The 14,455-nt window shown below is 42.2% G+C and overlaps 2 protein-coding genes across 5 annotated transcripts in view; both read left to right on the forward strand.

Moving 5' to 3' along the window:
- Nucleotides 1-11,560, forward strand: part of arhgap5 (Rho GTPase activating protein 5) — a 46,615-nt gene extending 35,055 nt beyond the window's left edge. For both annotated transcript variants that reach the window (XM_058614777.1, XM_058614776.1), the window contains exons 4-7: nt 3,812-3,889; nt 5,762-5,893; nt 7,929-8,034; nt 8,401-11,560. In XM_058614777.1, the coding sequence (XP_058470760.1) occupies nt 3,812-3,889; nt 5,762-5,893; nt 7,929-8,034; nt 8,401-8,719 (635 nt within the window). In that variant the 3' untranslated portion in view covers nt 8,720-11,560. The remainder of the gene's footprint in view (nt 1-3,811; nt 3,890-5,761; nt 5,894-7,928; nt 8,035-8,400) is intronic.
- A 2,368-nt stretch (nt 11,561-13,928) lies between these two features.
- Nucleotides 13,929-14,455, forward strand: part of akap6 (A kinase (PRKA) anchor protein 6) — a 136,914-nt gene continuing 136,387 nt past the window's right edge. Inside the window, exons 1-2 of one of the 3 annotated variants that reach the window (XM_058614780.1) lie at nt 13,929-14,110; nt 14,291-14,421. The gene's annotated coding sequence lies outside the window, so the exon portion shown is untranslated. Of the gene's footprint in view, nt 14,111-14,156; nt 14,422-14,455 lie in introns of those variants that run through there. The other 2 variants (XM_058614778.1, XM_058614779.1) reach the window with 2 other exon arrangements.

Below are 14,455 nucleotides of genomic sequence, written 5' to 3' on the forward strand. Positions count from 1 at the left end.
ATAAGAGTTAAAAATAGCCGTTGATTGACTTTCACTTATTGAACTGGCTTCCTGTCCCCTCCCACAGCAGATGGTTGCTACGGCGATAATAAAACTGCGGCACACGGGCAGTGAACGGAGAGAGACAGACAGACAGAGAGATAGACAGATGTGTAGAAGGACGAGAGTGATGTGTGATACACTCACTGTGTGTGTGTGTGTGTGTGTGTGTGTCAGGATATTAGATCATATCACAGCAGGACGAGTCTTATCAGATCCCAACATGCAAACATGAGCTGCACTGCTAACTTCCTTCCCCTCGGGTTCACTGTGTGTGTGTGTGTGTGTGTGTGTGAGAGCATCCTGTTGAGAATCAAATATCCTCACAGAGACACAGCGATGTTTCAGGGTGGTGACTTTCAGTCGGAGGTCGTCTGACGTTCAGGGCAGCGGGTGAATGAGTGAATTCAGTGAAGTGAGCGTTCACAAACGTGACGTAGATTACAATACACGCTGCTACAGAGACACAGAAGTCACACAAACGTCTCGGTGCGTTAGTGAGCTGTGTCGCACAAGAAACAGAACAAGAAAATACAAATGGAAATGTTAAAATAATGCATTCTAGAAAACGGTCAAAAATACACTTCCTTCCTTCATATCAGATAACAACCCAACAGAAAGTCATTTTTTCTTTTTTATTTTGTTTATTATCAAACAACACACACGACACAAAAGAGTCGCATCATTGCAAACAAAGTGTGTTTTTGAATCATCATCAATCAAACCATATGTTCGCTCTTTTGTCTCGGGTTTGTCGTCCTGGTTTGTAGTTTTGTCACATGACCTAAACTGTGACATCACCACTTTGTAAACAGTCCAGGAAACAGGCTGTAAACAGTCAAGCTTGATTGTGTTTGTTGTTGACTGTTATCGGCTGATTTTTGTTTTTGAAGATGTAAAAAACATAAACTTCCTCCATGTGATGAATTCTCAGTGAAGCAACAGGTCAGTGTGAGGTCAGTGTGAGGTCAACACAGAACTTCTGCTTACGATTTAACTTTGTCGATATGTCCTTATAATTTAGGCCGAAACGTCCCCCGTAACCATGGCCTCCACTCAGGAAGTGAGCCGACTGAATCGTGGTGATTTGTAACCTACGTTAATGACCGATGTCATGACTGCGTGACTGAAACTAAAGATCTGTCTCAGCAGATTCAAAAGAAACAACTTTATTCTTCCACTCACGCAGACTCACTCTGTTTCTCCTGAGATAAAAACATTCCAGTACAAGCTGTGGGCGAGCTCTTCATTTATTTGTCATAATAAGACGTGTGTAAAAAATTAATTATGAATGCGTGACAGGATGAATTAAAAAGTGGCGGTGCCGCCACGGTCGTGCTAATTAATGGAAAGCGCTGCGTTCAAGTGCAGCACAGTGTCGGAGAAAGAAAAACACTCATGTTATCACAATTTAAACATTTGATGTCTTGATTTTCTCTTCACTGTCTTCATGATAAACACATTTATAGTTAATTTCATCTGAATTGTTTAAATAAAAATAATAGTTTCATTTATTTTGATACATGTTTACAGTTAAATTGATAATAAATCACGATCAATCTGTTCTTTAGTTGTGTAAATGTCGTAAATGACACAGTAAAAACTGTTGTTGATTGTGTGTGTGTGTGTGTGTGTGTGTGTGTGTGTGTGTGTGTGTGTGTGTGTGTGTGAGTGACGACCGGGATCAGGAGCGAGCAGCCGCGCGGCAGATGAGTCACGTGACCACAAATAAGGCTTCAAACGACTCAATGTTTGAGCAAGGCGTCGCTTCACGGCGTCATTTATCTGATGTCACATAGTGCTGGGCAATAAACGTATGGTTATTACGTCTTCATCGTTCCTCTTCATCGTGATAAAGTGTCTGTGGTGACACCTCCTGGATTTAAAGGCGGTCGCTGTTGATAATCATCGTATTTATGACGTCGGAACAGAAAAACTTATGTTTGATACAGTCACTTAATAACACGTCTTTCATTTTAAACCTGATTATTAGTGTTATAGCAGAGTTTGACCATATTTATAGTCAATGTCATTGTTTCTAACACACGTGAAACCCTTCATTTACACATTAAAAACCAAAGAAATGATACAGGTAGAGCAGCTATCAGTAGATCAGTGTTATTTTAGTGAGTATTCACAGTGTATTTTTACTCTCACTCTTTGAGAAGCACAAACATTTCCACATAAATCTCCTATATTAGTATTTAAACTCCACATACACACACACATTATTTATCAGACAAATCACACAGCCCTGCAGAAATATTGATTTGACTCATATTGTGATCGATATATCGATGTATATTATGTAAAGAAGTATATCACAAGAAGATTGTTTCCCATATTTTCCATCCCCTATGTCAGAGGCAACAACATGCACACGCACACGCACACGCACTTCACTGGCTTACACTTACTCTGGATTTACTTGAATCCATTACAGCTGAATTTGCATTTGCTCTACTTCTGCTTAACTGCCTCTGCAGACACACACGCACACGCACACACACACGTGCAGACACGCACACACACACACACACGCATGCACACACACACGCACACGCCGACACAGCTGAACCAGGTTAGAGTCTGAAAAATAGTCTCCAAAGGTAGAGACACAAACAAACACACACACACACTGCAGTGTGAATGACCTTGTAAATAGCCTTTATGGATTGTGTGTGTGTGTTTTGTGTTTGTCCCTGCAGCAGAACACACACACACACACACACATCATGGCTCTAATTAAGAGCTTCTGTCTCCACACACACACAGACACACACAGACACACACAGACACACACACACAGACTGCACTGGTGTGAGATCAGCTGTCAGCTGGCTGTGACGCTCACACAGATGTTGCTCTCAGACCTGCTGAAGACTGAAAGAGCAAATAAATCAAGTGTTGATTCATTTAATATAAATATAAAGATGTTTGTTTGTCTGTTATTCCTGATGTACTTGGGTCATAGTCCAGGTTTGCATGAGGTACTGGCACATGGTCAGAGCTGACTGTGCTGTGAGCGCCCCCTGCTGCTGGGAACCAGCCTGAGCCAAGTCTCATGATCACGTCTTTGTCTCACTGTGAGACAGAAACTCAAGTTTGTAATCCACTCACTCTCCCACACCAAAGTCCACAGAGAAAATCAGTGATTTAAGCTCACAGGGACACAGGAGCTGCTGGTCACTGATGTTCTCTATGGGCTTTGGTGTGGGAGAGTGAGTGGTTTATAGACTTCAGTTTCCTGTTGGAAAACAGTGAGATGAAGACGTGAACATGTTCTTAAGAAACTGACGTCCATGTCATTCATTGAGTTGCTTGGTATCATTCTTGTAATAATCTAAACACACATACTGGAGATGGTGTCACGTATTTGAGGCACATTCTGTTGATGTGTGTGTGTGTGTGTGTGTCATTTTTTCATTTGTAATGTGGTTACGAGGTTGCCCACCAATAACCCCAGAACTCCACCCATATGATGTTTGATTGCACTGGTTGCACATGCACAGGAAACTATATATAGTCAAGCACTTTTAAGTGAGTCAGAATAAAACCATGAAAGAGAAAGTCCTGAAAGAAAGAAAGAAAAAGAAAAGAAAAACAACCGTGTTACTGGATAAAAAAAAACCACATGAGACAGAATTTATGACCCTGCTTCTGTTGCCGGGTTGAACAGTTTTTCTGCTTAAATTCCTCCTGAATGAGTCAGTGAGTGAGTGAGTGAGTGAGGGCTGTTACTGATGCCCTGTGCTGGTGTTTGTGTTCACAGGTCTGACGACTGAAGGCTTGTACCGAGTCAGCGGGAACAAGACGGACCAGGACAACATCCAGAAACAGTTTGATCAAGGTAAACACACACACACACAACAACACACCTGAGAGGAGGAGCTTCAGGGATTTTCAAAGCACCGATCTGAGCGTTCGTTGTCCTCAGAGGTGGCGACAAAATCAGACATTTGATCTGTGGTGTTAAAATCACGGATTTTCTCTCTGGGCTTTGGTGTGAGTGAGTGAGTGAGTGAGTGAGTGAGTGAGTGAGTGAGTGAGTGAGTGAGATAGTGAGTGAGTGAGTGGTCTTCCTGGCAGAAAAGCCATTTTTTCTCTCCTCTGTGACTTTCTCCTTCGTCCATGTGTCCTTGAATGTGTCCTTTCTTTCTTCATTATGTGTCCTTGTCTCCTCCTATTGTCCTATTTTCTGTCACTTGTTCACTTCCTTCACCGCCTCTCCTCCCGTCTTTGCACTTTCTTGAGTGTTTCTGGACGACTCTCTCTCTCTCTGTGTGTGTGTGTGAGATTCAGTGTGACAGCTGTCCTGTTACCTCAGGGCTCTGTCCTCCTCTTTCGCCTCCTTTTCTGTCGCCACCCGGTCGTTACGTCGTCACGCCCTAACGGGGAGTGTTACATATTTCTTCTTCCTCCTCCTCCATCTTCTTCTCTATAAGCACTGAGGTTGTTAGCAGCAGAGCTGACACCAGTTTGACGTGTGAGGAGTTAAAGATTTCCTCCTCCACGCTGAAGTGATGACCCCTGCTGCTGCTGCTGCTGCTGCTGCTGCTGCTGCTGCTGCTGCTGCTGCTGCTGCTGCTTTATTAACTCACTTTAGCAAAAGCAGAAATAAACCAGTGATGGAGCTGTAGCTTGTCTGCAGAAGCAGTGACATGTTGCAGAATGATAGAAAGACTCGTCAGCGTTATGATTGTGTCTCTCTGAACTCGAGCAGGTTGTAATGAGTGAACACGACCACGCCGCTTCGTGTCGTCTCACTGGCTCCGTGTGTGCGTCTTTGCTTATGTCTTGATTTAAAAAGATTATTTATATACATTTACTACATAAATTGTGGATTATGACACATGGGTTGATGCTAATTTGCATTCACCGCTGCAGGAAAAGTGTCAGATTCTCTGGAGACAACGACAAACGTCAAGGAACTTTATACATGTTTTACTTTTCAGAAACACACAAGGTCGGCCTGGGTTCCTACAACTTATATTCTAACAGAAAAAGACTTATTTTGACCTCAAATGTTCACATTTATGAGCAATTATCCCCAAATAAGCACATGTTTAATACTTTAATAGAAAATCTGGACAAATCTTGGTAAATAAGTTATTGATTACATTAAAAACAGAAGAAAGTGTGAGGTTGGGTTTGAGCAGGGACGAACAGAAACTGAGGTGTTGACCATGCGTGACCATGGCAACTGCGTGGTGTCTCTGTGTGTACAGTTCTGCTGTTCAAAAACATCAAATTAAATTTCAAGTTTACAAAAAGTGTGAAGAATGTGTTTTTTGTCGTCACTGCTCCTTTAAACGGATTAAAAAGCTGTCGTTAGCGTCTCACAGTCACAGCTGTGTGCTTGTTGCTGTTGTGAATACAAACACAGACGACTGCCCCCTGCGGATCGGGAGGGTTACTGCATGAGGAGATGTGATCCAGGCCCAGTTCACGGTGGTGAGTCCTGGTCTTAACTCGGATCAGAGAGGATCTGGATTTCCTCTCACATCCCAGCAGTGACCCGGTCAAACTCAGTGTGACTCGTGTCTGGATCAACGTGGATTAATGGGACAAAAGATCTGAGCCTCGCTCGCTCTCTCACTTGAGCTTAACAAGGATGTGGAACAAGGTGGCGCTGAGGAGACGCCTGTCTCTCTCTCTCTGTGTGTGTGTGTTTGTGTGTGTGTGCACGCGATCATCTGTTCCTCTGTGTGTTTCTCTGCAGATCACGGCATCGACTTTGTGACGATGGACGTGGCGGTGAACGCTGCTGCTGGAGCTCTGAAGGCGTTCTTCGCTGACCTGCCTGAGCCTCTGATCCCCTACAGCTTTCATCCTGAACTGGTGGAAGCAGCAAGTAAGAAGATAAACTCACACACACACACACACAGTGTTCAGGAAACAGTGGAGCCTTTGATTTCCCTAATCTGAGAACAGAGTCTTTGATCTTTTGACACGAGAAGCTATCACAGACGTCGTTTTAACGTCTCCATCAGTTTCCATTAATATTAATAACGCAGTGGTGAACGTTTTCTTTTGCCTCGTGGACTTCACTGGTTCAGATGTTCAGTTTCACACATGCACCAAACATGTGTGAGAAGTGCTGCCCCCTGCTGGTTCAGTTAGGGACAGATACAGTAAATACTGAAGAGACAAATACAGGAATCTCCTCTCATTTAAATCTCCTGTTTTCCTTCTCTGCGTCTCTTTGAGGTGAACTAGTTCCTTTGTTTGTTTGTGTTGTTGTTGTCGTTGTTGTAATCGAGCGCACACACAGATGTTAATATCTTAATATTTAATCCACATTCATCCTTTTTGTGGAGTTACGGCGCGCGGCGTTCCCCTCCGATAGATCAAAGGTTTCAGTGCTGAACCTTTTCTCCTCGTCATATTTCTCTGTGATGTTGAACGACCTCTGACCTCTGTAACAGCCGTTTAAAACCTGTGCCGGCGTCTCGTTAAGACGATCGATGGCGCCGAGGATGAAGAGTCTTGAGAGTAAAAGTTTAAAGTGATTCCTGCTGTTTCTGGAATGTGTGGAATATCCTGGAGAGGTTTTTTTTTTCTATCTTTGTCTCTTTGTTGTGACAAATTCAAAGATTGTAGCTCGTATTTCTAACTCTGTAAATATTTCATAAGTGAGTGGGAGCGAGGGAGAGAGACGACGAGGATCTTCATCCATGTTTTACGTCTCACAGACACACAAGGTCGTCTTGGTTCTTTTCTGTCTCTACAACTTTAATTTTGGCAGAACAATCTTTATTTTTGACACTTGTTTTTGAAATTCTACTCAAATGTACAAATGTTTTATACTATATTCTAAAATGTGGACGAATTTTTAAATATTTTAAAGTCTTCTAATGTTTTTAACAGTTGGTAAATAACATGCAGGAGAGGAGACTCTTATTTTGAAAAGTGTGAGGTTGGATTTCAGTGTGGACGAACACAAACTGAGAATTTTTATTTTGAAAACTGAAGGGTGGTGCTTTATTGTGGTCTGAAAGTCACCTGGAAAACTGTGTTGTGTTTCTGCGTGTACAAACAGAAGCTGAGGCCTTTATTTTGAAAACCGTGAGGTTGTTTAATCGTGGACAAACAGACGGATATTTTACCTGAAACTTTTACTTTGAAACCGAAGGGTTGTCTTTTAGCGTGGCCAAACAGAAAGTGACACTTTATTTTGAAAAGTGAGGGGTTGGGCTTCAGTGTGGACAAAGTGAAGCAGAGAATTTTATTTTGAAAAGTGGCTTGTGTTTCTGCATGGACGAGCAGAAACTGAGACTTTTATTTTGAAAACTAGGTTGTCTTTTTGCATGGATGAACAGAAACTGGGACTTTTATCTTAAAAAAAATGCAGGTTTGTGTTTTAGCACAGACAAACAGAAACATAGACCTTTACTTTGAAAAATGGGCTTGTTTAACAGTGTGGACGAATAGAAAACCCAGGCTTTTATTTTGTGCGTCTGTGAAATTTTATGAAAGGTGGTGTTTTCTTCTGTTGCCCTTAACCTTGAGTTTGTGTTGCTGTTGACAGTTTTATCTGGGTCATGTGATCATAACTGAACAATACGACCTTTTTATGACGAGATGCTCGTAAAAAAATAAACCTGATGCAGTGAAAACCAGCTGTTTATGAAAATCTGAACAGAAAAATAAGAATCTGTTTATTTTTATATGCAGAAGGAAAAAACAAAAAAACTGACCTGCATCGTTTTTAACACGAGTAAGAGGGAGTACAGTTTCTGTGTGTGTGTGCAGAGCGTGGGAGCTGCTCTTGGCAGAATCACAGCCTTTTGTTTTCCAGAGCGTATAATTTCCGTTCCCAAGAGAGTGTGTAGAATGTAAAACGCTTCTTGTCTTCTCTCCTGTGTGTGTGTGTGTGTGTGTCACAGAAATCGTGGACTACATGGAGCGTCTGCAGGTGCTGAGAGAAATCGTGAAGAAGTTTCCCTCTGTGAACTACCAGGTCTTCAAGTACATCATCACACACCTCAACAGGTAAAATACACACACACACACACGCACACACACACACACACACACCAAACCCCACAGAGAAAATCAGTGATTTTAGCTGGTGGGGACACAGGAGCTGCTGGTCCTCTGCTGCCTCGTGTGGTCACTTTGTGTCACTGAGGTCAATCTGAACAAAGGATTTGAACTCATCTGAACTTAGTGATGGAGGCAGCAGTGGATCAACAACTCCTGTGTGTGTGTGTGTGTGTGTGTGTGTGTGTGTGTGTGTGTGTGTGTGTGATGTTAAAATGAGTGATTTTCTCCATGGGAGAGTGAGTGGTTTCACAGTGAGATGAAGACATCATAGACTTAATCAGTTCTAACACTTGTCTCCTTTTACCTCTGCAGGGTGAGTCAGCACAGTAAGCTGACGCTGATGACGGCCGACAACCTCTCCATCTGCTTCTGGCCCACGCTGATGCGGCCCGACTTCGAGAACAAGGACACGCTCTCCACCACCAAGCTGAACCAGGCCGTCATCGAGTCCTTCATCGTGCAGAGCGACTACTTCTTCCACGGCGGCGAGGTCGCCGAGAGCTCCAGCAGCGAGGGCACGCCGCCGCCGCACTGCCATAACATGGTGGAGGCGCTGCTGCCGCTGCAGCTGCCTCCGCCGCTGCAGCCGCAGCAGATCCAGCACACGCTGCACCCCGACCCACTCATTTAAGAGCCACAGGAGCAGGATGGGAGGGGGGCGGAGGGGCGGCGGCGGGGCGGAGCACGTCTGTCTCGGATGTTCTAACTTAAAAAAACAAAAAATAAACGTCTGGTTGGTGATTTTTCCTCTGTCAGGATTCAGCAGCTGTTTGTCAGATCAGAGCTAATCTGTGACATCTGCTCATAAATCCCCGGATTAGAGAATTACAATCGCACATCACCCTTTTTTGGAACTAAAATTCGGACGTAACCTCCTCATCCTCCTCCTCCTCTTCTTCACTACACAGAGACTGGCTTTGATTTGGCACATAGAGACGACACTCGTCGTCTAGCAGGGTTGGATCTAAGACTCCGGGGATTCTGGGATACATTTTTTGGGGGGCTTAAATAAAGAGTATACTCCCCCCTGTCTTACCTGATGGAATAGCACACTACTCCTCCTCCTCCTCCTCCTCCTCCTCCTCCTCCTCCTCCTCCTCCTCCGTTAAAGGGAAGTTAGCGTAGAGAGAAAGTCCCTGTGACTGCACCGACTGCACCGTTTTCTTTGACTGGATTAATTCCCAGGATGCTTTGCGGGAACTTCACCAAGTCTTCCTGCAGATTTCAGCACAGGAAAACCTCTTCTTCTTCTTCTTCTTCTTCTTCTTCTTCTTCTTCTGTTGTTGTCAGGTTTTTTTTGCGAGCGCTCGTGGATCCACAAGAAGAAAATGTGGATTATTTTGTTTTCTTTTCGGGGTGAGGGGAGGAGATGAGGCGGAGGGTGGGAGGAGACTAATTTGAAACACTAAAAGACAGCATCAATGTGACCCCCCTCCCCCCCGACATGACCTTTGACCCCGGTTAAGGACAGCACACGCACGATCTGTGTCCTTAAGTTCCTCGTGCCAGTTTCTCGTCTGTTTTAGTTTCTGTTTTTTATCATTTTGAAAAATGCTTTTCTTTCTTTTTTTTATATATTTTTTGTAACGTCAGATCGTGTGTGATGATGATGATGATGATGATGATGATGATGATGATGATGGTGTGTGTGTGTGTGTGTGTGTGTGAAGCCAGTTTTTTTTTCTACCTTCTCCTCGGAGAGAAGGAACGGATTCAGGAGGGAAATTTCAAAAAAGTGGCGGATTTTTCTCGGAGAATCCGACCTCACGTTCTTCACTGAGAATCTTCAGCTGAAACCTCTTTAACTCTCGATGCAATGACTGACCACGCCCACTTTCCCCCCACTCCTTTCAATGCAACGGCACATGAGCGGATATTAAAAAAAAAGAAGAAGAAAAAAAACCACTATCGTGTTCTGGATCTGCCGTTTCTAACGTTTCTCCGTTTGTTTGGAATCCGATGAAACTTGCATGTCTCTTGTTTTTCTTTTCTTTTTTTGCCACTTAGTGATGAGGAGAAAAAAAAAAGAACTTTGAAGCTTTGAAACAACAAGAAAAAAGAAAATGAAACGAAACGAAAACACAGTGAAACTTTCATGTTTTTGACGAGCGAGGAAAGACGGGTTTTCATTCTCTGCTTTTCTTTGTCTTAATATCATATTTTTTGGTTCTATGTCAAATAGATTTCCCTTAAATAGAGGAAAGAAGTATATATAAGTATAAATATATATATATATAAATATATATATATATATATATATAAATGTATTGGCAGCAGAAGGTGCTGATTTAGTGAAATACGACGGGGTACTGGACTCTCATCTGTCTGTGTGTTTTCTGATGGTTTCACTCAACCATCGCTTTGTACGAGTGTGTGTGTGTGCGCGCGAGTGTGTGTGTGTGGGTGCGTGCGTGTGTGTGTGTGCGTGTGTGTTCACGCGCAACAACAGCTGGGAAAGTTAAAAAGTTTGAATTCCTTTGAGAGACGAAATCAAATCCCTCGTCGCTTTCATCAACACTTTGAGGCGGAGCAAACCATCGCCTCGCTCAGTTTTCACCCCGCGGTTACCTGGTAAATGTAAAGTAGAGTCACGCCGTCATGCAGCTCATGGAATAGTTTTGGATCCAGTTTACTTTAAGACATTTGAGACTTTATATGACATTAAAATTACATGGACGTGGTTCATCTTTGCATGACAAGCACAAGCGGACGAGACGTTTATTCATATTTGTAGATAGAAACTGTTTCTGGTACTGAATTTTCTAGTGAAATGAAATAAAAACCACTGCTCTGCTCATTTCAAACACGCTTCTAAATCCACGTCTTACGGAACAGAAAAAAATAGACGTATAAAGTTTCTTCTTCTTCTGTAAATTCTCTAAAAACTTTGCTTTGTGAGTTTAAATACAAAAAAAAAGACCCTGAAAAGTGTGATGGTCGATGAAAGCGATGACGGAAGAAATGAAACTAAAATCGTGACGCAAAGCTCCGCCCCCGTTTCAGACACGTCGCTCAAATCCCCTCAGTGTTGTTCGTTTTTTAATCAATTGCAGATTTTTATTTAGCACTGAAACCATGAAATCATCAGCAGAAACGTGTCAGGAACATTTTCAAACAGTCAACTGTTAACGAGACTCTCTGGAAGTTCATCTGAGAGAGAGAGAGCGACTCAGCAGAAATGTAAAGGTCACATTGAAGAAAGGGCGACACGTGTCTGGAACGGGACGAGCTGCCGACAAATGAGAGAGAGAGGATGTTTGCTTTGGGATGTGAATGAGGAGCGTAAAGTGTGTGTCCAAGGGGATAAAATATTCCGAATGGAACGTAGCCAGAAGCTCATTTTAAGGTTTTTTATGATGTTGGGACGGGAGGAGGAGGAGGAGGAGGAGGACGACGACGACACTGAAGGTCGTGAAACGAGGGAAGTGGAACAGAGCCAAGAGCATCCTGACCAACAGGCTGGAGTTTAGTGAGGGAGGGAGGGGAGGGGAGGGGAGGGGAGGGGAGGGGAGGGGAGGGGAGGGTTCAGCAGCTGCTAGATAAAAGATTTAAGCTTTTCATCTGTAGTTTCCATCAAACTTGTTCTTTCTTTTCTTTTCTCATTATTCCTAATTTTGTTGATAAGTTGATCTGTTGTCCTCCAGTCACACCGGTGTACAAACCACCTGACTCTTAACGTCTCCGCTGTGTATTATAGTAAATAAAAATGATTTTCAGAAATGAAAAACTCTAAAACACGTTGCTTTGGTGTTGTCTTTCTTTCTTTTTGTCTTCTTCTCGCCATAATGTTTCCAAATAAAAGGTCTTCTTTCCAAAGACGCTGTGACGAGTCCATTAATAATTAAAGCGATTAATATTCCAAAGCTTCTAATCTTATGACCATCTTAGAAAAACTTAACCGCTTAAATATTAGATTATGATTTAACAGACATTTGGTTTTATTCATGAAAATGATTGTTAAATTGATCTGTATTCAAATACAGTACCTGAATAAATGCATTTTAGTATTTAATTACATCACATTCTTAATAATTATAGTTGGAGATGAACCATAAACTCAAATCTGCACCCACTGAGATGATGAGAAGGTGAAGTGCGCCACCTGCTGGTCAGCCACTGAGTCAGCAGCAGTCAACCTGGATCTTACAGGTGAATGAAACACGACATTTAAATGTAAGTTTGAGTTTTATTGAAGATTTATTTACGCCAAATTCATCAGAACAGGCTGGAATTTTCAAAAAGTTAAACTGTAAATGTATCTGTCAAAGATCCAGGTTACAGATATAAAGGATGAGTTTCTTAATGGAGTTTGGTGAGGCCATTGATCACAAGTGTCTAAAGATATTAGTTTTAATAACATATAACATTACGATGATGCTTTACTGTGGTTTCTGTAGCTGCTAAATGTTTGTTTAAAGCTGCTAAAATGCTTATGACATAACTGTTCCGGGCGTTTCCGACTGATTCAGTGTCGTTGAGGCGATCTGAAATCTCATTGGTCGCCTCAAATACCTCCTGCTACGTGATTGGTCAAGTTCACCGTCAACCTAATTGACGGACTCAGAATTAGGTCGCCATTTTTGTCACCGGACCACACTGACGCAGCAAAAATTGAGTTTTTAGAAAAGTTTACTGGAAATATCTTTTTGTTTTACTGTTGTAAATGTAAGTGGTTGACGACGACAGATGGTGCCGGCGTCAGGTATGTTTATTCACTTTTATTCATGTTTATTTTGTGTACACAAAACTTAAATTAGCATCGGTTAGCGCTCGCTAAATGCTGGCTAACAGTGCTAGCTGCTCTATAAGTTAGTTTGACAGAAGTTAGCAAACAGCAGTTAGTTTAGGTTTTAAAATTTTCATTTCAGACTTTCTCACACTTATATTATCTGTAGTGCATTAAACTCATTAGTGTGTGAAAATGCAAGTTAAAATCAGTTATTTTGAGTCAAAATTCTTATAATTGGTAATAAATTAACATGAAAACATCATAATTGATAATTAGGGACATATTTCAAAGTCAGGGAAATTATAAATAATAACAACATTAACTAAATGCTCATTAAAACTCTTATAGTTATCCTCAACAATGGAAGCAGCAATTAAAACACATTGTAAACAATTTTTGTAAACAAATTTATTGTAAAAGTTCAGATGAAAATATGTGTTTTGGTTTTTGGAGTTATGTGACTGAACAGTGCAAAAATATAGTATTATATTCACTTTAGTAGGCGTCTCTGTTTTTGTTCTTTTGAATGTTTTGCATGATTACACAGAAAGTACTGAACTGATTTGCATCAAACTATATGGAGGGATGTGTCCTGAAGGTAAATTCAGGTTAAAAGAGCTGATTGGGAACAATTATTCACACTTTAAGTAAATTTAAGTCATAACAATATCTGTTTCTGTATCTGGTGTCAAATAGCAAATGCATTTGTAATATTTGCTTATTTCTGAGTGTTTCAGGTGTTTTTTTCTTTTATACATTTTTATTATACATTTTATAAAGCAGTGTGTCTCTCGGAATCTGTCAAATGTTTGTTTAAAGAATAATGCAAACGTGACATCATTTCACAGTCACAGGAAACATTTTTCTACAAAACTGTCAGCAGATGGCGCTGAACGTCAGTTTCAGGAGAGATGTTTGTGTGTCTGTTTTAACTACCTGTTATTATTCCTGCATATTGATCCTGTTAGTTATGACAAAGTGAACAAAAATGTAAATGGCTTATATGAGCTGGTGCTTTTTTGTGTTCTGTGTGTATATATGTAGGTTTTACTTATGTTACTTACTTGTCTTGCATTTCCAGGACTCACCAGTCAGGGGGCGCCGATGGCATCCTGTCGTCTATGTGCAGCCTTTTCTCCTCCAGCAGAGAGAGAGAGCGGCCTCTCTCGTCCCAGCCTCTGCCCTGTCATCCTCACCCTTCTCCTCCCTCCCTCCAGAGAGGGGAGCACCACGCCCTGTCAGCCAATCAGAGCTCGACTCCACCTTCTCCATCACATCATCTCAGTTTCCAGGGTAACAGCCCCCCCCCTCTCTCTCCCCCTCTCTCTCTTTCCCTCTGTTTCCATACTGAAAGGTGCAGCATCATCACCGTCACCATCCGTCTGTCCCACACTGAGAGCTGGTGGGCTAGTTTAGCTTTAGCCTCCTCTCTCTTTTAGCTTCATCTCTCTCTCTCTCTCTCTCTCTTTGCAGTGGGACTGCTACAGCATCACAGGCACCTCCCTCCCCCTCTCTTTCTCTCCCCCTCCCTCACCCACCTCCCTTCTCTCTGCAACATCCAACAGAAGAGAGGAAGAGAAGGAAATGAGAAGTGGAGGAGAGAGGTACGTACTCTGTCACCTCCCATACTCTTTAACC

Source organism: Solea solea, chromosome 18 (assembly GCF_958295425.1).
Source record: "Solea solea chromosome 18, fSolSol10.1, whole genome shotgun sequence".
Lineage (NCBI taxonomy): Eukaryota > Metazoa > Chordata > Actinopteri > Pleuronectiformes > Soleidae > Solea > Solea solea.